At 51.1% G+C, this 26,591-nt stretch overlaps 1 protein-coding gene across 1 annotated transcript in view; it reads right to left on the reverse strand.

The window, feature by feature from the left end:
- WDR25 (WD repeat domain 25) overlaps positions 1–26,591 on the reverse strand; it is a 170,930-nt gene that overhangs the window by 39,756 nt on the left and 104,583 nt on the right. The window contains exons 2-3 of the mRNA XM_007944556.1: positions 18,908–19,055; positions 2,420–2,550 (exon numbers count right to left, since the gene is read on the reverse strand). Of these exons, the coding sequence (XP_007942747.1) occupies positions 2,420–2,550; positions 18,908–19,055 (279 nt within the window). The remainder of the gene's footprint in view (positions 1–2,419; positions 2,551–18,907; positions 19,056–26,591) is intronic.

Genomic DNA, 26,591 nt, shown 5'->3' on the forward strand with positions numbered 1-26,591 from the left:
AAAAAAAAAAAAAAAAAAAGGCCTCTGTCTTAGGTTCCCCTACAAACAGCAGCAGGAAGGTGCCTGGGTCGAGGTGCGGACATGTGCCTCGACTTCAGGCCTCAAAGGCCTCGTCTCCCTCTGCTCCACCCTGTATGGAGCAGCGTTGCCCAGCACAGACCTGCTGGGAGGCGACACAACCAGGGTTGGGGCAGGAGGGTTGGATGCTGGCACCACAGACACAACATGTGAGGCCACAGGCCCTGGGCACAGCCTGCCTCCCAAGATGGAGGAGGCCATGCTCGGACACTCTCCCCTTCCTTCGGGGTCAAGGTCTTGCAGGCTCTGCATGATCTCACTGCCCCCAAAGAACTCCAGTTCCAGCAGCTGTGCCTTCAGACCAGGGCGATGCTTTTCAGGTCTCAAAGACAAGTCGTCCTAGATTGGCTGGGCCCCAGAGGCACTCAGCTCTGTGGCTGTTCTTGTCCCTGATGAGTCTCTCCAGCACCTCCACTCCTCCATTTCCTCCACTGCCACCAGAGCCAGGGGCTCACTCCCCTGGCTGAGCCCCTCATCAGCCCTGATCCCAGCACCCGCTACACAAAACCCTGCCATGGCTCCCACCCCGAATACGAACCAAGACACACAGCGTTCAGAGCCCCTCTGCCCAGGCTTGCCCACTGCCTGGCCCCCACGTCTGGCCAAACAGAGCATCCCCCGCCCCCTGCATGTCTCATACCCCTGCCTCCTGTGCTGGTACAAGCCAGTGCCTGCCTTCCACCATCACGCAATCATTCAGCCAAGACCTACTGAGCACCTACTGTGTGCAGCCAGCAAATAAAACCAACAAAAATCCCTGCCCTCAGAAAGCTCACATTCAAGCACCCAGAGAAAGATGAGTCACTAACAGTAAAATCCACAATACGCTGGGTCATGGCAATGCCACAAGGAGAAACAAGGGAGCACAGGGAAACACTGAATGCTGGGTGGTCTACAGGGTGGCCAGGGAAGGCCCCAATGGGACAGTGACATTGAGCAGAGACTGGCAGAAGGGAGGGAGCAAGTCTCTGCAGAGGAAACTAGGAAAAGAACCTTGCAGGCAAGGACCACAAGTGCAAAGGCCCTGAGGCAGGAATGTACTGGTGTTCAGGGAAAGGCAAGGAGGCTGTACACTGGAGAAGACTGTGTGGGCCTGTGGGCACCACAGGGACGCTGGCTTCAACCGTGCTTGAGACCAGAGCCTGAGCAGGTCTGTGGGCCACCGTAGGGACTCAGGCTCCGAGTGTGCCTGAGATCAGGGTCTGGAGGGCTCTGGCCAGAGCAGCAACACATTTCACCACATTGAACAGATCGCTCTGGCTGCAGGGCTGAGAACAGAAAGGGAGAGCGTGAGACGAGACAGCTGCATTCGTCATGGTGAGAGAGGATGGTGATCAAGATCGGAGTCCAGGAGCAGGGGTTCTCGATACGTGCTGAAGGGAGGTGGCACTGACGCTGACAGGAACACAGAGACAGGTGATTCTGACTTTTGGCCTGAACAGCTAGAGGGATGGGGCAGCCAGCTCTTAAGTTGGTGAAGGCGGCTGCAGCAGCAAGTGAAGCAAAGGGTGGGGTGGAAATCACTTCTCCACACAGAAGATCATGACCAGCTGCTAAGCCTCAAAGGGCATCATCTCCACAAAGATTTCCCCTCATCCAGCTGAAGCGCTCACCTCCTGATACCTGCTCACCTCCACACACACCACAGACTCCACTCACACGCACATATACTCATACGTGCACACACACTACAGACTCACACACACGCGCACATATACGTGCACACACTACAGACTCACACACACACATATACGTGCACACACAGTACAAACTCATACACATGCACATATACTCATACATGTGCACACACCACAAACATGCACACACATCAGATTCATGCATGCACACATAAACATTCATACACACCAAAAGCTCATGTACACACACCACACATATGCACACACAAACCCATACACACTACAAACATACATCTACACACAAATCCACACACACTCACACACAAGTTCACATACATGCACACACACACAGAGCACTTCTCTGCACCAGGCTTGTTCATATCTTCTCATTTCCCTTGACTGACACCAGGCTGATGCATCTGATACAATCTAGTGGCAGCTACGCACAGTAGGGTCACTAAATATTTTAACAATGTGCTGCCAACCTGAACCTATGTTTTCAGAGTCTAACAAGCCAGGGATGTTCTTTCAAACATCCCTGAAAATTAGACACAAAGCTGAAAATTACACACAGCACTGGTGAAGTATTATATGATCACTACAGCACACCAAGGCTCCTACATGGAGACGCAGGCCTGCCCCTACTAGTCACATTGTCCAAGGGGACACTTTGTGGATAGGCCAAGCAGAGGAGACACACTTACCTTGCCAGTCCTTACGTCCCAAGCTTTTATTTCAGAGCTGAAGCCTCCACAGACAAAAAGGTTGTGATCTTTTGGATGAAATTTCAAGGCAGTGATTCTAAAGTCACTATGACCATTAAATAGCTGAGTCCCTGCAATAGAAACAGAGAAGAGAGCCAAAAAATAGTTAGAACATAAAATAATTTCCTTGAAACTAAGATGTCATCAGGTTTGGAGCCCATGGGCAAACGCAGCCCACCAGGCCCTAGTGCGGCCCAATGGAACTTTCTGGAAGTGTGAGTGGCAGCAGCAGCAGCAACATTCATCCTCCTTCTCTGGCCAGTCCCACTGTGAGTAACTGAACTCCCTGCCAAGGTTAAGCAGATGAGCCAGGAACGCCACCTTGGATAGCTCTGGAGGCCTTACCCACAGCAGCTCACTGCAGCCACCCAACAACCGGAAGTCCACCTTACGGACGAAATGCTCCAGAGTGGCTCAGTTAACACAGCCAATGATCATGTGCAGTCTACAAGCCCAAACCTCCAACGTGGTTTCTTTTTAGGATCAGCCATGTTACGACCACGCCACCATGATGATCGATGGGTGAGTTGCTACAGAGCATGACAGGTGGTGGCAGCAGGACACCATGGTCAGTAAGTGACAGGGCACAACATCACAGCAGCCCAAGCCACGGAATGGACAGGGTGGTATGGACCACGGGGCTCTCACTGGCTCTGCACTCAAGGCAGTCCTTGTCCTTCATGCGTCTGTCCTGAAACTGCTGCAAAGCACTGTGGGTGTTGTGCCATTCTGTACGCACATTACGGGGTGTGGAAGTTCTTTTTTGTTTTTTATCACTGTGGTCTTTTGGAGGTAAGCTGTCTAAACTTCAGAGAAGATCAGACTCTGGTGTGAATTTTCTGACCTGAGTGGCACGTGGGGTCTGCAGCTTCTGTGTCCCCACTACCTGGTGTAACTTCTGGCCCCAGAGCACTGACCGTGGTGATCTGCTCACACACAATCCCACTGAGTGGCGTCGGGAAGCCAGCCCAGCCCCAGGAGGCACTGTGGACACGTGTTCCCCTCACCCCACCATGGCTGAGCCAGCCAACCAGGCCATGTGGTGATCACACACCAGACATGGCACCTCCTGCCCCCACGGCCACCAGAACAGTGCAGGAGGACACACAGACAAGGACTCCCACAGAATAGCTGGACTATCTCTGACCTATGGGCACTCCCCACTGGGACAAGGCCATGGGCAGCTTAGGGACATATGAAGCTGGCAGTCAAGGAGGGGAGTCAGGCAAAGCCAAGACCGGGACTGTCATCTCCACCCACAGGACCCAGGCAGCATCTGCTTGTCCAACTCAGACAGCCATTCTCGTGGCCCACCCTGCTGTGTGGCCAGGGGCCTTGCACACACTTTGTCAGGCTTACCAGCTCACCAGCAGAGGAATGACAGCCCTCGGTCAGCACCCACCTGATGAAGACTGAAGACTACAGTCAGCAGTATGGATTAAACTTCAACAGAAAGCAAACAAAAATCCTCACAACTGGACCAATAAGCAGCATTACAATAAATGGAGAAAAGATCGAAGTTGTCAACGACTTCATATTACTTGGTTGTACGATCAATACTGATGAAAGCAGCAGTCAAGACATCAGATGACGTATTGCATTGGGCAAATCTGCTGCAAAGGACCTCTTTCAAGTGTTGAACAGCAAAGATATCTCCTTAAAGACAAAGCCATGGTATTTTCAATTGCCTCATATGCATGTGAGAGCTGGACAATGAATAAGGACAATCAAAGAGAAGAGTAGATGCTTTTGAGTTGTGGTGTTGGTGAGGAATGCTGAAAGTACCATGGACTGCTAATAGAACTAACATTAGCCATTGTTGTTGTTGTTATGTGCTGTTGATTTGGACCCAACTCATAGCGACCCCTCCTTGGGTTTCCAAGGCAGTATCACTATGGAAGTAGATTGTCCAGCCTTCCTTCCGAGGAGTGGCTGGTGGGTTTGAACTGCCAGCCTTCTGGTTAGCAGTCAAGTGCCTTAGGCACTATGCTACCAAAGAGGAATGCAAATCAAAACAACAATGCATTATCATCTCACCCCAGCACTAACAACAAAGTTCAAAACAACAGAAAACAGCAAATGCTGACAAGGCTGTGGAGAGACTGGAACCCGCACGCACTGCTGGTGGGACTGTAAAATGGTGCAACCACTATAGAAAATGGTATGGTGCTTCCTAAAAAAGCTGGAAATATAAATACGATCCAGTAATCCCACTACTAGGTGGATACCCTTGAGAAATAAAGGCTGTGACACAAACAGAAATGCACACACCCATGTCCATCACAGCACTGTTCACAACAGCCAAAGAGGAGACAGCCTACATGCCCATCAACAGAGGAAGGGTCAACACACCACAGTCCATGCACACAATGGAGCACTGTGCAACGTTAAAGAAAAATGAGGAATCTGCCCAACATCTCCTAATGTGGACGAACACAGAGCCTGTTGCTGAGTGAAGTTAGTCACAAAAGGACAAATACTATATGAGAACCTAGTGTGAAAAGTCAAGGAAAGGGTTTGAAAACAAAGGACATATTCTCGATGGTTTCAAGGGGTGGATGGGGAGGGAGGGTAAACCAGCAACTAGGGGGAAACACACAGTAGAGGGGTGAAGGGGAAGGTAAATAAATGATTGATTGAACGAACGAACGGATAAATAAATACTATTCCTGCAACTGACCAGAGGTACTGTGTTTTCATATTTTTAGCGTATTGGTTCAAGCGCCACCCAACTTTTCACTTGAAGGACTTAAACAGATTAGGAAAAGCCAGTCCCCAGAGTAAGCAGGTGTCGTCAGATCCATCTGCCTCCTGGCACCTCCGTGCGTCAGAGCAGGACTGTGCCCCTCGGGGGTCTCAGTGGCTGGGTGCTCAGGAGCAGAGCACCAGGCCTGTCCTCCCAGGTGCCTGTGTGTGCAGGCCCCCTCCAGCCTTCCGGTCAGCAGCCAAGTGCTTAACTGTTGATTCCATCCAGGCCCTCCACCCCCAGGGCAAGGGTGTAGATAGTTGGGTTTTTAACAGGCAACCCACTTGTACCATTTGACAAAAATAATCATATCAGGATGGAAATAATTAAAAACAGCTGCTTTCAAAAGGCTCTCCAGTGCTCATGAGCACAGCTTCTGACTTGCCGTGGACTTGACCATGAAAACCCTCCCAGTTAGTGTTTGCTGCCACTTTGCTAGCATTCAACTGACTGGGACCACTTTCTGCCCATTTAACCAACTGGGTGCACTTTCTGCCCTTACTTGTCTTATTTCCATTGCCTAGATCAGCACCAACAGAAATATAACTAAGCTGCATGCTATGTTCTGTACACTTTATGAACTATACTCAATAAAATAGAATTTATATATTTTCGTGCTAAGAAAAACCATGACCTCTCCCTAACACAAGCTCCCCAAGGAGCAGCTACCACGTAGCTCTTCCCAAAGTTCACTGTTAGCACAGAGGCTTTTTAAAATAAATTATCTATCTATCTATCTATCTATCTGTGTGTGTGTCTTCTAGGGACCTACGACTGACAGACATTTGTCATCAGGGAACATTCTGGAAACACTTGACTCTAGGGAAGGAAGACTCTAGTTCTCGAAGTTCCCCAAGCCCTTGAATGTTTTGCTGCCAGGTGCTGTGTACGCAACACAAGTTCTCCATGGCAGACACTGTCCAGAGCTGACCACTTCGGACCACATCCTCCAGGGTGGGGGAGGGACGTGAACAATGGCCTGACTGTCCGTCCGAGGGAGAGTTTCAGTCACACCCAGATCTTTGCCTAAGAGGATGTTAAAATGCCATTTGAAACCAGAACTGCCTGCCCCACTGTGGCCATAAGGACAGTGTGTGACACCTGCTTCTTTAATCACAAGAGCCTGGAATAGGAATTGATGTGGACGAGGACGGGAAAACAACCACCGAGATGAAATCAAGTGGGTGGCTCTGAGGGCTGCAGGGCAATGTCTTAAATTATACTGATATGTTTGTTATAATATTGTTTTCCCAATCAATAAACTGTGTTTTAGTCATCAGGGAAGTGAGTGATTTGGTGTCCCACCTCCCATTAATGGCACAGATAAGCAACTCAAACAAAACCCAGCCTCCGGGTGAGTTCGTCTAATTGGAAATCTGGAAATCCTCGAGCTGACTCTGATTGGCCCTTCCCGAAACTCCTCTGAAACCCACACCCTCCCTGTCCTTTTCAGCGAGACAGATGGCGATCGTGGTGAACTGGCCATGATGCACGTGCGTGCCCAGTTAGCAAACAGCAAACTCCAGGCCCCCAACAAGGAAAACTGAGCAGAGGGGCTGCACCCCTCACCCTCCACACAGCCTGCCTGCTCCCAAGACTCAGCAGCGGTACCTTCTGGTGATACCCAGGAACAGGCATCGGACCTGTGGCCACAGGCCTCTGATGCGCACGTCAGCCAAGTGGCTGGAGGTCACTGAAGGCTGATGGTCGGACCACCACCACATCCCTCCACAGAAACGGAGGGCAGAAAGGCTGCAGCCCCCCACCACTGAGAAGCATGGTTGGGCCAGGAATCTTTCCCCATAACGATGACCCGGTAGAGAGCATTCAGTGGCCAGCTTCCTCCTCACTTGGAATCCACTGCCAATCACAAGTCCAAGGGGAAGCGCACATTCTACCTGCCTGGAGGAAATGGTGTCCTTGTTTCTCGAAACAGCACATAGCCACATGCTTAGTTCCAGAAATGGCAGTATATTATCCACATGTTTTTTCAAAAAGTGCAGTAACACATCGTGCCAACAACAGGGTTAAGGGATGGGAGGAAAAGTAAGAACTGAATTTGCTAGAAGACAATATCAAATTTTTTCTTATTTTCAAAAAAAAAAAAAGGTGCATGTCTGAATGCTATGCTTCTCATCTCCCTAAAGAGATTGAGAATCTACGTCTTTTAAGGGCTGATATTCTCCACTGAGAAGACAGGAGACAGTGGGTACTATTCTCCAGCTTTTACCTATAAGAACTTGTCCTTTTTTAGTTTTCTGTTGTTGTTGTTAATAGGGCCCAAAACAAAAATATGCCTTACATTTTTCATAAGGTTCCAAGTCCTTAATGAAAAACACAAAGCAGGAGACCTGCTAGGGGGGCATCTAGCCCCAAAGACGTGGGCTCAGTGAGCAGGACCATAACCACCACCATCTGGTACGATGCCCAGAGAGGAGGCGGTACGGTACAGCAGAGGCTAAGAGCCACAGAGACCAGTCCCCACCCCAGCTGTGCTGCTTCCAGCAGAGGGATCTTGGGCAGTACCTGCAGGGCCTGGTCTCACACTCTCACAAACACAGCGCCGTCCACCATGATGCAGAAGGCATTCTGCAGAGCAGGGCAGGCGGCTGTCAACAAAAGGATGCTATCTGACGTGAGAAATGAAGCCCCCCTGGGACTGAATTCAACCTTGGATCAATTAAGAGCTAAAACCAGGAGACAGCAGTTTTTTAATAGCAGGAACCTTGGATTAATGATTTTTGTCCTGAGCCTCTGAGAACACAGGCACTAGGCTGGGCCTTACATTGTACTAAGCAGACGGGGAAAAAGGCTGGAAAATACGTATCAGTAACGCATCTTGAATACGGACATGAGCCACGCTGGAGGTGAAGGCCCTTTCTTATCAGGCTTGTTTGTGTTTGGCGCCTTTTCATAAATCAAGGGGCTCACTCATCAGCCACTCCTGGGCGACGCCACTGTAAGCTCATGGTTAGCTGTCAGGTAATCTGTAAACCTGAACCGTGCATACCGGTGTGCCCATTTGCCATAGAAATTTCTATTTATTTGTCGCCTGTTTATTATAGGATATTGAGTTTTAAAGTATTTAATCCACTAACCCTGACTTTATTGATCTTGTTATAATGAACTCAAGCAGTGTGAGAACTGTTCAGATCCCCTTGGCGTTAGGAAAAATCACCTCTTTACCAACTTGAATCAATAAGGACACAAATAAAAAAGAAATTGACATTAAAGCAAAAGCCTTTTTTAAAACCCCATGCAGAAACTCCATTTGTTCTCTGGGCACCGTCATGACTCTTGAGGCCTCCTGTCACTGGTTGTACCACGAGAAGGCAGCCGGTGGCAGCGGACAGACAGCTGCTCTGAGTCCCGTCCCCATCCTTTCTCAGGTGGAGATGAGACGTGAAGGTCCTCCGTGGTGAAGCAACACCGCCGCGCACCACCGCGCCCAGCCTCGAGCCCAACAGCCACCCAGGGCTCTGCACAGCTGACAGCGGCCTGTCTGTAGCTTGCACATGTCACCCCACGACCCTCTTCAGTACATGATGGGGAGATGGAAGCTCAGCAAGGTGAGGGCCACCCAGGGTCACACAAGTGGGGTGGAGACTTGTCTGATGCCAGGGCCCAGCTCTCTGCACCCCAACAGGCACGCTCATGAGTAACCCATACTCTTTCCCTCCCCTTCACCCTTGCTCATGCCTACAGCCACACGGACATGCAAAAAGACTGTGACAAGGGACAGCTTATGCTGTCGGCTCATGGCGACTGAGTCTGTGTGCCCAGGCGGTAGACACGTCGCTCATTTCGCTAAAATCAGTATCCTTACATGTGTCCTCTGGGAGTCACTCTGCCTGCTGTAAATATAACCATTCCGACTCAAGTCAGCAACAAAGGAGCTCACTAACTTCCAAATCAGGCTCGACGTGTCACATGCAGGGACCATGACGGCGAGCCGGGCAGGGCCCTGAAGTGGGTCCGGGCTCAGAGTCGCGTGGCGACCGTTCCTCAGGCTGAGAGACTCACTTCCACAAGCCCCCCTCTCGAGGCCCATGCTGTCTCACAGGCAGACTCCGGGCATGGCACCTACCTGCCAAGGCCGTTGTGAGGGTCAGAATATAGTCGGTCAGAGAGCTGATGAGCCCAGGCCGAGGAAAAGCCCTGCCCCTCAGCTGCTACCTTGTCAGCACGAAGAAGTGGGCATCAGGGAAGTGACTTTCTCTCCACCCAGTTCAGCCGCTGCTTTGAGTTCTCTGGACGACTACACACACAGAAATGAACCCGCCGTGAAAGGTGGGTGCCCGTGTGTGCAGAAGCACACACCTTACGACCAGGAGAAGAAGGAGGACATGGCTAGGGGCCACTGGTGTGCTCGATAGGCAGAAGGAAGGGGAACCCCAAAACCACTCGTCTTGCTGCCCTGGGAGGGGGGCCTGTGGCTGTGAGGCCCCTTGCTACACACCTTCTGGATTTAAACTATGCGGATCTCTCACTGATCACAAAAAACAAAACTTAGCCCGTGGGATTTCTCCATGGGTGGGTTCTGCCTTCCCCAGAAAGAAGAGGTGGGAAGTGGGGGGGTGGGAACAGGCCTGTGATGTGAACTGAACTGTGTCCCAAAAAAAGACGTGTTGAAGTCTCAGCCCCAGGTGCTGTCAACATGACCTTGTTGGCAACATCTTTGCAGATGTTCGCCATTAGGTTAACATGAGATCCTATCAGATGAGTGCTGGTCCCACCTGAGTGGCAGGCACCCTACAAGAGAGGAAAATAGACACAGAGACACACAGAGGGAAGATGCCTTGGACGCCTGCGTTTGGCTGCAGCCACAAGCCAAGGAGCCCTGGGTGCTGCCACAGCTGACAGACAGGAACGGACCCTTCCTGGAGACCCTGCTGAGAGCATGGCCCTGCCGACACCTGAATTCAGACGACCTGCCTCAAGGGCTCTGAGACGACACATTCATGACATTTAAAGGGCCTGCTTTGTGGAATTTTGTACAGCAGCCCGAGCGAACTAACACACTTGCCCAGGACGGCTAGTAATGAGATGCCCATATTGATCCTGAGATTGGAGTTTCAAGGACACACTAAACAGCCCAGGCCTCAGAAGGACAGGCCTCTGAGCCAAGATTTCAGTGATTCTGAGCTATGTCACCACACACTATCTTCATTATACTTCGTGTGTGTTTTCCAAAGTTTTCTCACTCTCTGTCCCTCTCCCCTGCCCCTGGCCATCTCTATCCCTCTCTGTCACACACACACACTCAACCCTTTGTATTCCCACCACCAAACCCAACCATCAAGTCGATTCCGACCCACAGCGCCCCTAGAGGACAGAGTGGAACTGCCCACAGGGTCTCCAAGGCTGTCAGTCTTCACAGAAGCAAAGCTCAAACCACACCCACTGCTGTGGAGTTGATTCTGACCCACAGCGCCCCTAGAGGACAGAGTGGGACTTCCCCACAGGGTCTCCAAGGCTGTCATCTTTATGGAAGCAAAGCCCAAAGGAAACCCACTACCATCGAGTGGATTCTAACTCACACTCTGCTAGAGAACAGAGAAGAACTGCCCCACAGGGTTTCCAAGGGTATCATCTTTATAGGCTCAAACTGCCATATCTTTCTCCCACAAAGCAGCTGCTGAATTTGAACTGCTGATCTTTTGGTTGGCAGCTGAGTGTTTACCCACTGTACTACCAGGGCTCTTCATGCCCTCCTTAAAACCAAATGAAACCAAACCCACTGATACTGAGTTGATGCCAACTCACAGCACCCCTAGAGGACAGAGTAGAACTGCCCCACAGGGTTTCCAAGGCTGTAAGTCTTTATGAAAGCAGACTGCCTCATCTTTCGCCTGAGGAACAGCTGGTGGGTTTGAACCATTGACCTTTCAGTTAGCAGCCAAGCACTATAACCACTGCTCCACCAGGGCTCCTCACATTTTATATTACTTATATATGAGTCGGGGCCGACTCGACGGCACATAACAACAACAACAACAATATACAACTTCTAAGGAGCTGTGGTAGCACAGTGCCTAAAGGCGTCTGACTGCTAACTGGAAGGTTGGTGGTCCAAATCCACTGGGCAATCTACTTCCATAAAGATCGACCACCTCAGAAACTTTACGGTCACTATGAGTTGGATTGACTCAATGGCAGTGGATTTGTCTTTTTATAAACACGATTTCTAAAGCATTCTTAAAAGCACCTACATACAGCAGGGCGGGATGGAGCCCTCGGGAGTGTGTGGGAAAGAACTGGGGCCAGGTTCAGATCCATGGTCTCCCTGTGCCTAAGTCCCCTCGTGTAAAGAACGGGAGCAGCCCAGGCACCTGCACACAGAGAGAGGCAGAGCTGGCACGAGTGACGGGCAACAGTGGCCCATGCCCGGCCCATGGCCTGTGCTGGGGACAGCCTCGCTCCCACAGGTGGTGCTGCTGTACCCAGCAACTGCCACCATCAGGGTCTGTGCGTATGCACGTGCCTGCCAACTGAGGAAGGTTAAGTGACCTTAACAATTAATCTGCTGTTTCTAAGTAACCCAGGGGCAGAAGGAAGGTGGGATATGGGGGAACAGGCCTGGCCAGGTGCTGGCAGCTGTGACGCCAGGTGATGGGCACGTGAGGGTTCACTATGCTAGGCTCCCTCCGTTCTGCGTGCTGCATATTTTTCAAAACTAAAAAAGGAAAGAAGAAAACGAATTCTCAACTTGCAACAAGGTGTGTCCCAACAGGTCCTTCATGAGTTGGTTTTGGGGGACCCTGAACACACTGTCCCACCAGCAAACATGCAACAGTGTTGGGGCTGCAAGGTGGCTCAGCAAAGACACCTTGACTCAGGAGGGAGCCAAACGGTAACGCCGCTGTAGCAGAAAACACATGAGCACACGGAGACTGCCGCCACCGTGGCGCCGTGAAGGAACCCAAGATGGGGATTAAGAATCGGCTCCGATTTGTCCAGACCGCTCGCAGAGCATCCAAGAGGGGAGGGCAGGCCAGCGGTCACGTCTGTGACAACAGGCAAAGGCCCTGGCGTCACTCTTTCAAGTTTCAGGAAAGGTGGCCATCCGGCCCATTAGGAAGTTAGTACGGTCTGAGTGCACATCCACGTGGAGGGTCAGCTGCCAAAGCTGCAGAGGAAGAGAGGCAGCCGACGACGAGGCCGAAAAGGCGGTGGGAAAGGGTGTGGCCCTCAGAAGAGGCTCCAACAGGAGGGCTGTGAAGGGCTGTCCCACGAGCTAAGGAGAAGGTGGCGGTGCAGATTATAGGGAGGAGAAACCCCAGAGAGGGGAGGAGTCCGCAGGGCTGGGGGCAACCTGCATCCATGTAGGGGAGGGGTTGGCACCATTGTTCCCAAGACAAGGAGGCACGGGAGGGGCAGCTCAGACCTCAGCTGGACCACAGGGCCCCTGAGCCTCCACTTCCGGATCTGTGGACCAGCAAGAACCCCTAGACTGACCGAGAGGGGACACGGGCAAGAACCCCTAGACTGACCGAGAGGGGACACAGGGGCCTGGCCTGCAGGAGCCCACACCTGCTAGGTCTGTCCTCCTGCGTCTGTGTCCTCCTGGGGACCCTCTCTCAGGTGCCAGGTGCCCGAAAGCCCAGCTGGAGTAGCTTGGGTCCCCCACAAGCACTTCCCCAGAGGGCAGGCAGAGAGAGGCCACTTTCATGGCTTAACCACCAAGGAGCTTCCTTCCCCAGGCCCTTCTCTGAAGCCCCCCGGGCCCTAGGCTCTCCATGGCTTTTCTTTGGGTGCCTCTTGTCCTTCTGATTCCAGAGCGGCAGCTGGCAACAGCTGAGAAGGGTCCTCCAGTCAGACCCCTCATCAGGGAGGTCAGCCAAGCCCGGCCCGGGCCGTCTTCTGACCCGTGTTCTCCCTGCAGCTGCCAAGCGGCCGCTGAGAGCCAAGCAGTCAGGCCAGGAGGCTCCAGCACCAAGCAATCTGTCCGTGGCGGGTTGCAGGTGTGGGGACAGGGACTCAGAGGCCTCTACCTGCCACAGGCCAGAGTCTGAATCAGAGTCACCAACACTCCAGGCCTCAGTTTCCAGGCCAATGAAATGGGGATAAAAACACTGTCCCGAAGGAGAGTGTGGGGACCACTCTGCCATGTGTGCAAGTCTCTGACACACATTCATCCACGTTGCCGTGTGGCAGGTGGGTGCTGGGAGCCAGGACACACAGCCCAGGGCCTGGCCCTGTTCCCTTTCTTGCAGCGACTCTGTGATGAGGCCCCCAACCGTGGCAAGAAAGGGGCACATCTTAGGAAACAAGGACACAGTCAATGATGGATCCAGTCCCAGTGGGTGACGCATTCTTGGGCACTGTGACCCCTACCAAATGGCACAGGGCATCCCGGGGCCAGGAGGAGCTGGCAGGGCTGAGGACGGGACAGCTGCTGGCAGTAGGCTGTCCAGGTGAAGAGGGCCAGCGATACTCCCCAGCAACAAGCCTGGAGCTGCAAAGGGTCGGGTGGGACAGTGGGAGGTACGGAGGCACACAGCCCCCCAAATCAAGGCACATGCCACCCCGTCACCAGAGGCTGTGAGCCCCACCACACCAGGCCCCTATTCCGTGGATAAGTGGACATGGATGAGAAGCCTGGCCAACCCCAAGGGCCAACTCGTCCTCACGATCCACCCCAGGTCCCACACGTGGGACCAAGAGCCACAGTCGTAAGTGGGCCGAGGGGGCACTTGGGCTCTAGGGAATGACCACCAAAGCTGCCCCATGTGGAGCAGCACCCAGACCCTGTGACGGCTCAGCAGGAACAAAGCCAGGCTCTCCCACCACGTGAGGGCCGTCAGGGACCTCTGCCGCTCCCCTCAACACTCCCCAGCCAGGCTCTGCAGCCGCCCACAAGGAGGCGGGGGTGAAGGTGAGAGGCTTGCCCCAGGCCAGCCAGCAAGGTGGGTGGGGAGGCTGCACTGCACCCTGGCCCAGACCTACTCCTCCGATCACCCAGGAGCCAGGGTCAGGCGGGCTCACAGCCACTTTGAGCAGCACAGGAAGGGGGCAGCACGCCCCGCCTGGCCAGGGCTCCAGGGCACAGAGGCCTCCGTCTCTCACCGAGGGGACAGGATGGCCCTACTACTGTCGGGCAAGGCCCCTGACCAGGGACTAGAACCTGGCGAAATACGACTGGAACTGCTTGGAACGGCACACTTGGGGGCACTCTTTGGAGCCGGCTGGTTTGGTCTGCAGGGCTGACTCACAAAGCAGGTGCCGCAGGCAGTGTGGTCAGACACACTGGGGTCGTTCTGTTAGGAAGATTACAGACTGAACAGGAGCCCCGAAAATAATTAATCTGTGAGCGGATTTTACTTAAGTGTTGATTCATGGCTGTTCCATAAGCCAACAGCCCGTCAGAACCATAAATTAACGAGATAAAGTGCGGCTGGCCCTCCATATTTCAGGCCGCGTATTGACGTTTTAGAATCCTCAGATTTTTAACAGTATTGATTGAGGACACCGGGATAAATGGCCTTGCGCCCAGTTCCCATTAACAGTGATGGGCACCGAGTGACTAATTCCCGGAGCTGCGAGAACGCCCGCGCTGACTGCTCCTGGCGGGGCCTTCTAATGAGATTGAAATGAAAAAGCCCAATCACCAAGGGTGGAAAAGGCAGCCCGAGCAGAAGGGAGAGGGGGCTCAGGGAAGAGGAAGGGCCACGTCCGTCAGAATGACATAAGCAGGAGCTGTACATGCCCCCCCACACCTCGGCTGACGAGACCACCCACCAAGGTCCCACGTCCCGGGGCTGCGAGCAGGTGAGGTGGGGACAGGGAGCACCTCTCCCACCGCAACCCTGCTGGGGTTTGCTTCCCTGGGAAGGAGGGATGGCAATGTCCCATCCATCCACACTGATGGCCGCTTGGAGCTGGCCCTGGCCAGGTGATGGAAACACAAAGACCCCCAGACAAGCCACAGTCGCCAGGAGACACACACCGAAGCCGACAGCTTCCCCAGCAGGAGAAGCTCCGCCTGTGGGCTGGGAGGGGTCCAAGCCCTCGACCGGACCCCTTCACGGAGCCCGGCACCAGGCCCTGTACACAGTCGGTGCTCCATAATAACTGCTGACTGAATGAAACTGGGCCATGGGTGCACCATTGCCAGCGGGATACAGTGGACACGTCCTCAACCACCCCCAAACAGGGAGCAAAGCCCTGGAAGCCAGGAGCTGCCTGACCCCCCCACACCACCAGAGACCCGGCACGCAGCTCCCTCACCTCCCACAGCCCCCCGCCCAGGCCTCAGCCTCTCCTACTGCCAGTTTTCCCAACTCCAACCCTTCCCCCCAACAGCTACCACAGACCTGTGCAAAGCCCAAAGCAACCCCACGTCTCCCCTGCTGCCAACACGGCAGCGGTCCCCTACTGCCACCTGCTGCAGAAGCCTCACTCAGCATACAGCAACACTCTGGGGGCGTCGAGAACTGACTCACATGCACACACACACTCGCACACCCACCTAAACTCACTCATACACCCACACGCTCATAAACACTTGCACACCCACACAGTTGCACACCCACATAAACACTCTCATACACTCCTGAACACCCACATACCCTCTAATACATTCTCGCACACCCACACTCTCATAACAACTTCACACACACACTCTTGCACACCCACATACATACACATACCTCACACTCACACGTCCACATAACACCCCTGTATACCCATACACACATACACACTCATACACCCAGACACCCACATGCTCACACTTCTACATACCCAAACTGTCTCTCTCACACACACACATACACACATACATGCAATCCCACACACATACACACCCAGACACATGTAATCTGTCTCACACCCTTGCACATCCACACTCACACTCATATACTCTAGCACACACTCTTGCATGCCCACATATACTTACTCACATACACTCACCCATATACACTCACTCATACACTCTCACACACATATATCCACACACCTACTTACACTCAAGACTCACCCAAACACATACATACACATACGCTTTCATACACACACATATGCAATCTGTTTCTCACACCCACACTCAGTCTCCCACATACACACATACCAACACACATAGACACATGTATAAACACCCACTTGCACACACACACATACATGCACACAGTCACATGTTCATACATGCACACACACATACATGCTCACACTCACAAACACACATGCTCACACGTGCACATACACACATGCTCACACACATACTGCTTTTGTTGGTTTAACATCTGGTGATTGAACATACAGATGGCAAAAGTCCACTGTGAATCCAGTAACACTTTACCAGATGGATTTGTATCTGACAGACCAACAGCACCACCCACCTGAAGCCAGAAGGGCACAGGTGTAAACATGGTGTCACTTCCTCACTCCATGGCAGGCAGTGCCCACGTGCATGGCCCCACCATGGGGACTGCGTGGACATTCTTACGGCTCATCCTACCCCATCCCTGCCATCTGGAATTCACTCTGCATGTCTGTCTCCCCAGCAGATGTGAGCTTTTGCAGGACACTGGCTCATGCCCACCTCTGTGTCCCCCACACTGAGCGTGGCTCACTGGACACACAAGCAGCAGAGTGTAGAGGCCAGGCAGCTGGCTTTGGAGCCTGGCCGGTTACTGGTGCGTGCCTCAGGGCCAGGTGCAGATCAGGGATACTGGCATAACCCACTTTAGGGGCCGCATGGGGGCTGCATGAGAAGCTGCAGGGTGTGTGGGGCCAGGACCGAGGCCATGTGCTGAAGTGCACGTGGTGCACAGCACGTGTTCCTCATCATCTCCTATCTCCCCATCATCAGAGGGCACCACAGTCCCTGAGCCCAGCTGTCCCACCTGCCCTGCAGAGCTCACAGGTGGTGGGGAGGAAATGCGTGTGCCCCGGGGGCACGATCCTCGCAGCCACACACCAGGCCCCGCTTCCCTGCTCCGCCGTGTGCTGCTGCCAGGCCCCACACAAACAACCCCAGCCTCCTCATCTGCCAGACAGGAAGAAGCACCACTACCGCGGGCTGCCGTGGGGCCCAAACACATCTGCTGGGTGCACGGTTGGGCACGGTGCCTGGTCCCAGCAGGGCCCCGTGACCGGAGGCTGCCAACACAGCCACCCCTCCTGAGAGCACAGGACAAGGCAGCAGCTGCGAGGCGCCCTCCACAGCCCAGAGGGGAGCAGGACAGCCAAGAGGTACACCAGCCCCGGGAACCCCAGACCACTTTCCTCCACGGCTTGTTGGAGCGCCGAGGCAGAGCGGCCCGGAGTGGACCAGAGTCTCCTCTCCTTCCTGCTGGCCCCGGGAGAGACACAGGCCCTGATGCCACCCCAACTGGGTCCAGCCAGGCAGGGGCTGCCGGGGCCTCAAGGGAAGCCCTGGGAGCTGGGGTGAACTTGGCCTCTCTTCCTGGCCCAGCCACCAGCCTCCTGGCAACGGAGCCCGCAGAGAAGTGACCGAGGAGGAGCCCTGCACAGAAGACAACGTGAGATGGGAAGAAGAGTCCGAGGCTGAGAGTCAGGGGCCTGGGTGTGAGCCCCAGCTCTGCCACTACCTGGCTCTGTCCCCACCTGTGACCCGCGGGCAGGACCCATATCCCGGGGGTGGGGAAAGTGCTTGAACAGCACCTGTGGCTCCTCACACATTCCCTGCCCTGACTCCTCCCTCCTTCTTGCTGGCTTGTCAAGTGCCCGCTCAGGACTTCCCCACACAGTCATCTTCCCCGGTACCTGCAGGGTAGGTACTAAAGCAGAAGGAATCTGAAACCTCCCTCAGGAGCCAAAATCTTCACTTCCCGCCTTGAAATGGTAATGAGTTCACAGGAAGTCCAACCTGATTCCAACTGTCCTGGTTCCCTAGTGCCTCTCTGACAAGAATGTACCACAGATGGGATGGCTGAACAAACAGGAGTTTATTCTCTTACAGTTTGGAGGCTTTAAGGGCAAGTTCAAAGTGCCAGGCTCTAGGGGCTGGGTGAAAGCCCCTCAACCTCGGGCTTCAGCTCTGCCTCCAGCTCCCGGCCCACTGAAGCTAGAGACTTTCCTTTACTCAGACAGCTGCTGGCTGCTGAGACTGACAAGCCCAACGTTGACAAGTAATAAGGCAGAGTTCCAATGTTACCAAACCACACAGCAGGCCATTAATTCAAGTTCATTGTAAGTCCCCAAGTTGGTAGAGCATGGCAGGCTGCTGAACAATGACATGGCTACATGCATGGTCCAAGCATGCCATAAGCTAGAGACCATTCCCCAAGGCTTCTGTTTAAATACAGGAAGCAGACCACATTCCCTAAGGCAGCTACTCAGCTGCTCACAGTAGATTTCACCATGGAGTCGATTACCAGTCTCATCATGGAGAATACTACACCCAGCTGCCCAGCCACTCACCCAGGCCCAGCCAAGCTGACACTCACACTGAACTACCACACCAACCGAAGGATACCCTGCGAGAGTCAAATCTATTTCACTACAAATTACATGTCAGAAGTGATTAAAATACCACCTCTTCATCCAGCCCCCCAGCCTGAGGCTGAGAGAACCTTGGGGCTCCGTCCTTGGGTCACGATGCATAGTGGTGCCAATAGGCACACCACCTGGAGACCCACTCATCTGTCCTAGGCCTTTGGCAGAGAGCTTCCCCACACGAAGGCTGCCAGCATGGGGTGATCACACAGAAAACGCACCTGTTTCGAGGTCCGTTAAGTGCAAGGCAAAATCGAAGCCACCACTGAGGATGCTCTGGCCACAGGGAGACCAGCGGGCCGCCCGCACCGCCTCAGTGTGCAGGGTGTAGGTCTGCAGGCAGCGCCCCGAGTCCACCGCATCCCACACCTATGAGGCAAACACAGAGACAGCCCAAGGTCACCAACGGCCGGATGCTCAGGCACAGTGCAGCCTCTGCCCAGGTCAAGAGCGCCATACCATTTGACGTTCAAAGCCTTATCTAGAAGCCAAACTTTCCTCAAAGAAACACAAAGGTGTGGGCTTGCCAACTGAGGGGTCCTTGTCCCCCAAATCTTTCTGGGGTGCAGGAGCAAAAGCACTTCCTGGGTCTTGCCACTCACCTAGCCGGCCCTGTGTCTACACCCTACCTGCTCACCCCCCGAGGAGCTGGCTCTGTTGGCCTCTACAGTTCAATCCAGTCTCTCCTCAGCCCAGACCATGTCCCCCGAGACGGCACTCTCGGGTCTATTCCCAGGGCCTGCCTTAGGACAGCCACCCCAAGTTCACAACAGAAAAGGAAGAGATGAAGAGAGCAGTAAAGAAAGGGGAGGAAGTTGAAGGGAGGAGGGGGCGGAGGAAGGACCATTGAATCTGTGGCCAAAAGTGGAAACGTGGGACGTGTTAATCAGCCCCAGACACCTGTAAGGAAACGCACCCATCTGCAATCTGCCTGAAAAATGGCACCCGGGACAAGCAGCACAGAAGTGAGAACGTGGACACACTGAGAAGCAGAGCCAGTGCCACCGAACATGTACAGAAATTACCCAAAGGGAAGCTAATGTGCTGTGTAAACTCTCACCAGAAACACAATAAAACATAATTAAAGGGGGGGAAAAAAAAAAAGCAAGCTGCCTTCAAACTGTGGTTTGAAGAGAAAGCCTGGCCTTGCTCTCCAAGCTGCTTCTAAACAGTGACAGCATCAGTCAAGGCCACCTGCCCGCCCCCCCCTCCCCGGAGCCACCGAAGCAGAGTCCTTGCTAATCACGCTCCCTAACTGAAGTTCATGTTCACTGTCAGGTGGTGGAGACTGACTCCCAAACGCTGCAGCAGCCAGAAGTGTGCATCTTTCTTCAATTACTGATTAGACAGCTCCTCCATCTTTGTGGAACTGAGGACTCGAGCCTTCCGTCACATCTTCTAAAGTGACTTGATGTATTAACGAGAGACGTTCTATGTGTCCCGTAAAAAAAGCCCCGGGTTTGGAAACAGCATGACAAGTGAAATGTGGTGCTGTCACCCGCCCATCCCACGAGAAACCATGTGGTTACCGTGACCCCAGCCCACCCCAGAGTCACCCGCCTCCGACTGTGAACGTGACCGAGTGCTTTAGCCATAGGCAACATCCCACCGGCCTGTTTTAGTTTTGATTATAAAAGAAGACAACCTCTTTGTAAAATATTCAAACTCCACAGAACCGCCCAACTACAATCCCCAGGAGTCCTCTACGGAGCTGCTGCTTCTCTGATGACACTGGAAAGAAGTGTGCTGTGTAAGTTTGTCAAAACTCCGAAACCCACAAAGAAGAGATGAGTCATCTGTGATCCCACCATCTGGAGATTGCAGCTGTCAGACTTCTGGTAAACCCGTGCCTCCCGTTTGTCCTGCACCCCAGCTCCTGCCTCAAGGAAGCCTCCGAGCTCAGCTCCGGCACCTGCTCGGCACCTGGCCTCCCCTCCACCTCTCGGCAGCCCTCCTTCCCCACAAAGTGTGCCTGGAGCCCCTTCTTACACCCCACAAGTCAGCACCCAACACTTCACCAAACTCATGGCATCTGGGACGGGGGGCTGAGAACCACCACTGCCTGGAGTTGGCTTTGGGGACCCTTCATGGTGCGTGTACCAGGGCTGGAATGGAATTCAGGCTACAGACCAATCTGGGGAGACATCTTAACAATATGCAGTCTTCTGATCCAAGAACAGAAAATCTCTCTCCACTTCCTTAGGTCTTCTTTAGTGTCTCTAAGGAGCCCTGGTGGTATAGTGGTTAAGGCATTTGGCTGCGAACCACAAAGCTGGCGGTTTGAACCCCCTAGCTGCTCACAGAAGAAAGCTGCTCACGGAAGATTTACAGCCCAGTGGGGGTCACTATGAGTCAGAATCGACTCGATGGCAGTGAGTTTGGTTTAGTTTCTCTAAGCAATGGCTTGTGATTTTTCAGTGTAAACATCTTGGGTATCATTTGTCAGTGTATCCCTAATTATTTTATATTTTGATGTTATTATAAATGGAATTTCTTAATTTTCATTTCAGATTATTCTTTTCTACGATGTAGAAATTCAAGTAATTTTTGTACATTGACCTTGAATTCTGAAGTGTTGCTAAACTCTCTTACTAGTTTTAGCAGCTTTTTTTGTAGAGTCTGTAGACTTTGTACACAGACAATCACGGATCTTGAGGCCTTTTGTTTGTTTTGCTCACCTCATTGTGCCAGCTAGGATGACAAGGGAGATGGCATGATAGAATTTTACAAGACCAACAACTTATTCATTGCAAATACCTTTTTCAACAACATCAAGTGCAGCTATACATGTGGACCTCACTGGAGGGAATACACAGGAATCAAATCAACTATATCTGTGGAAAGAGATGATGGAGAAGCTCAATATCATCAGTCAGAACAAGGCCAGGGGCCGACTACAGAACAGACCATGAGTTGCTCATGTGCAAGTTCAAGTTGAAGCTGAAGAAAATTAAAACAAGTCCAAAGATCCAAAGTACGACAATCTGGCTTCAGAGACTACCTCGAGAATACATTTGCCATGTTGAACACTAATGATTGAAGACCAGACAAACTGTAGATATCATACATGAAGAGGGCAACAGGTCAATAAAAAGACAGAAAAGAGTAAAGACACCAAAACAGATGTCAAAACAGATTCTGAAACTTGCCCTTTAACAACACCTAAAGCATAAGGAAGAAATGATGCCATAAAAAGCTGAAAGAAGACTTCAAAGGGCAGCTCAAGAAGACAAAGTCACATATGAATTATGAAACATGCAAAGACCTGGAGTTAGAAAACCAAAGGGGAAAAACACTCCACATTTCTCGAACTCAAAGAACTGAAGAAAAAAATCCAACCTCAAGTTGCAATATTAAAGGATTCTATGCTCTGGTGAGGAGCTCTGGTAGCATAGTGCCTAAGGCACTTGACTGCTAACCAGAAGGCTGGCGGTTCAAACCCACCAGCCACTCCTCGGAAGGAAGGTTGGGCATTCCTACTTCCGTAGTGATACTGCCTCGAAACCCAAGGAGGGGTCGCTATGAGTCGGGGCCAACTCGATGGCATATAACAACAACAACAACAACATGCTCTGGTGGCATAGTGCCTAAGGCACTTGACTGCTAACCAGAAGGCTGGCAGTTCAAACTCACCAGCCACTCCTCGGAAGGAAGGTTGGGCAATCTACTTCCGTAGAGATACTGCCTTGGAACCCCAAGGAGGGGTGGCTATGAGTCAGGTCCAACTCGACGGCACATGACAACAACAACAACAACAACAACAACATGGGCAAAAAAACTGACTGACACAGGAGGCATCCAAAGAGGACTGAAGGAATGCACAGCAATGTACACAGCACTGTACCAAAAAGGATTGGTCGATACTCAGCCATTTCAGGAAGTAGCACATGATCAAGAACCAATGGTACTAAAGGAAGAAGTTCAAGTTTCACTAAAGGCTTTGGCAAAAAACAAGCCACCAAGAACTGATGGCATACCAACTGAGATATTTCAACAAATGGATACAATGCTGGAAGTGCTCACTCGGCTATGCCAAGAAATCTGGAAGACCGCTACCTGACGAACTGACTGAAAGTGATCCACATTTGTGCCCATTCCAAAGAAAGGTGATCCAACAGAACGTGGAAATCACTGAACAATATCATTAATATCCCATGCAAGTAAAATCTTACTGAAGATAATTTTAAAATGTTTGCAGCAGTACATCAACAGGGAATACCAGAAATTCAAGCTGGATTCAGAAGAGGACATGGAATGAGGGAGAGATAACATTGCTGATGTCAGCTGGATCTTGGCTGAAAGCAGAGAGTAACAGAAACATGCTTACTTGTGTTTTATGGACTATAGAAAGGCACCTGACTGCATCATAACAAATTATGGATAACATCTCAAAGAATGGGAATTCCAGAACACTTAATTGTGCTCATAAGGAACCTATACATAGACCAAGAGGCAGTCGTTCAAACACAGCAAGGGGTTTAAATCAAGAAAGGTGTGCATCAGGGTTGTATCCTTTCATCATATTTATTCAATCTGTATGCTGATTGACATGATTAGCAAATAATCTGAGAAGCTGGACTATACGAAGAACGCAGCATCAGGATTGGAGGAAGATTCATTAACAACTTGTGATATGGAGATGACACAACTTTGTTTGCTAAATGTGAAGAGGACTTGAAGCACTTAGTGATGAAGATCAAAGACTATGCCTCAACATAAAGAAAAATCCTCACAACTGGACCAATAGACAACATCATGATAAACACAGAAAAGACTGAAGTTGTCAAGGATTTCACTTTACCTGGATCCACAATCAACACCCGTGGAAGCAGCAGTCAAGAGATCAAATGATGGATTGCATTGGGCAAATGTGCTGCAAAAGACCTCTTAAAAGTGTTTTTCAAAAAAAAAAAAAAAGATGTACCTTGAGAGCTAAGATGCACCTGACCTGAGCCATGGTATTTCCAACCACCTCATATGCCTGTGAAAGCTGTACGACCAAAGAAGACGACGACGACGGAAGAACTGATGACTTTGAATTGTGGTGTTGGTAGAGAACACTGGCCATACCATGTGCTGGTGAGGAACACTGAAAGTCCCATGGGCTGCCAAAAGAATCTTCCCCAGAAGAAATGCAGCCAGAATGCTCCTCAGAAGCGAGACTGGCCAGACTTTGTCTCACCTACTTTGGTCAGGTTGTCAGAAGGGACCAGTCCCTGGAGAAGGATGTCATGCTTGGTAAAGTGGAGGGTCAGAGGAGGGGAAGGCCCTCAACGAGATGGATCGACACAGTGGCTACAATAATGGGCTCCAGCACAGTGGGGATTGTGAGGATGGAACAGGACTGGGCAAGACTTTGTTCCATTGTACACAGGGTCACTTTGAGTCAGAAGTGACTCGATGGCATCTAACAAAAACAACAAAGAAGAGTTACAGTGTTAGTGAAGAATACTGAACACACTGTGGACTGCCAGAAGAATGAACAATCTGTCTTGGAAGAAGCCAGAATGCTCCTTAGAAGCAAGGATGGTGAGACTCCATCTCACATACTTTTGGCATGTTATCAGGAGGGACCGGTCCCTGGAGAAGAACATCATGCTCCATAAAACAGAGGGTCAGGGAAAAAGCGGAAGACTATCAAGAAGATGGATGGCACAGTGACTGCAACAATGGGCTCAAACCCAAGGATTGTGACAATGATGCAGGACGGGGCAGGGTTTCACTCTGTCACACACAGGGTCACCAGAGTCAAGACCAACCCAGTGGGCCTCATAAACAGAATCTCCAAGTACAACGTGGAACAGACCTAGTGAGGCCTTGTTCCTAATCTTAGGAGGAAAGCAGTCAGTCTTTTGCACAGTTAAGTATGATGCTAGAGCAGTTTCTGCAGATGTCCTGACCAGTTTGAGAAAGTTCCCTTCTATTTCTAGTATCCTGAGTTTTTATCGGAAATGGATGTTGGGTTTTGTCTAATGTTTTTAATGCATCTATTGAGATGGTTTTTCCATTATAATGTTGAAAGACATTGATTTTAAAATGTTAAGTTAATCTTGAATCTGGAACAAATCCTACTTGGGCAGGACATTACAAATGCATATAGTTAATCAAATCCAAGAAAGTCTGCATCTATGTTCATAAGGCATACTGGTCTGTTGTTTTCTTCTTCTGTAATATCTTTTTATCGTTTTGATATCACGGTAATGTTGGCCTCATAGAAAGGGTTGAGAAGTGTTCCCACCTCTTCAATTTTCTGGTAGAGTTTGCATGGAGTTCATATTATCTCTTCCCTAAATGTTTGGTAGAATGCATTGCTGAAGCCATTTGGACCTGGAGTTTTCTCTGTGGAGAGGTTTTTAACTACAAATTCAGTTTCCTTAATAGACACAGAGCTTTTAGGGTTATCAAGTTCTTCTTGAGTGAACTTTTGTTGTTGGGGTCTTTCAAGGACTGGTCCATTTTTATCTGAATTGTAAAATTCATTGGCATAAATTCGATCATCATAATATTCTCTTAATAACAGTTGGTGCTGTTGCGTGCCGCTGAGGGGATCCTGACTCATAGCAACCCTACAGGGCAGAGTGGAACTGGCCCATAGAGTTTCCAAGGCTGTCACCTTTACAGAAGCAGACTGCCACATCTCTCTCTGGCAGAGAGGTTGGTGGGTTCAAATAAACTAAACAAACTCAACTCACTGCTCTCGAGTCAGATCCAACTCATAGTGACCCCTCCTTGGCTTTCTGAGACTGTATCACTACAGAAGCAGATTGCGCAATCTTCCTTCCGAGGAGTGGCTGGTGGGTTTGAACCGCCAGCCTCCGGGTCCAAATAGGATATATAATTAAGTCATTTCTCTCATCCTTTATATTTGTAACTTGAGTGTTTTCTCCTTTACTCTTGATGAATCTGGAAGGTTTATCACTTCCATTGATCTCAAAGAGCCAGCTTTTGGTTTCACTGATTATTTTCTATTGTTTTCTGATTTGTCAATGGTTTCTGCTCTTTATTATTTCTTTGCTGTTGCTGATTTTAATTTGCTCTTTTTTTTTTTCCCTGAAGGTGGAAGCTGAGATCTCTGACTTCCAATCTCTTTCTCACTAATATAACCACGCAGTGCTATGAAGGACCCCCTGTGCACTGCTATGGCTTGCTGCTCCTGTTAGCTGCTGTCAAGTTGGCCTTGATCAGGGCGACCTTACGTTTAACAGAACAAAACATTGCCTGGTCCTGTGCTATCTTCATAACCACTGGGATGGCCTTACAAGGCCACTGTGGCGCTTATGTCCATCCATGTCATTGAGGACTTCTCTCTCGTTCTCGCAGGCCCTCTATTTTACCAAATTCCATGTCCTCTTCAAGGGGTCGCTATGAGTCAGATCTGACTCCATGGCAGTGAGCTTGGTTTTGGCTTTTCAGGTGATTGGTCTTTCTAAATGATGTGTCCAAAGTCAGCAAGTCTACATCTCACCATCCTTACTTCTAAGGAGAATTCTGATTGTATTTCTTCTAAAAGTGAGTGTTGTGGGTTTTTTAGCATTCCACAGTATATTGAGGATTCTCCAACAGCACAATTTGAATTCACCAATTCTTCTTCTGCCGTCCTTTTTCATTGTTCAACTTTTGCATGCATGTGTTGTTGTTGTTAAGTGCCGTCGAGTCGTTTCCGACTCATAGCAACCCCATGCACAGCAGAACGAAACACTGCCCGATCCCGTGCCAGCCTCACAATCCATGCTATACTCGAGCCCATCATCGCAGCCACTGTATCAACCCATCTCCCTGAAGGCCTCCCCCTCTTTTGTCGACCCTCCATCCTACCAAGCATGACATCCTTCTCCAGGGAATGGTCCCTTCTTACAACATGACCAAAATAGGTGAGACGAAGTCTGGCCATTCTCGCTTCCAAGG

Source organism: Orycteropus afer, unplaced genomic scaffold, assembly GCF_000298275.1.
Source record: "Orycteropus afer afer isolate SDZICR_OR568_19922 unplaced genomic scaffold, OryAfe1.0 scaffold00128, whole genome shotgun sequence".
Classification (NCBI taxonomy): domain Eukaryota; kingdom Metazoa; phylum Chordata; class Mammalia; order Tubulidentata; family Orycteropodidae; genus Orycteropus; species Orycteropus afer.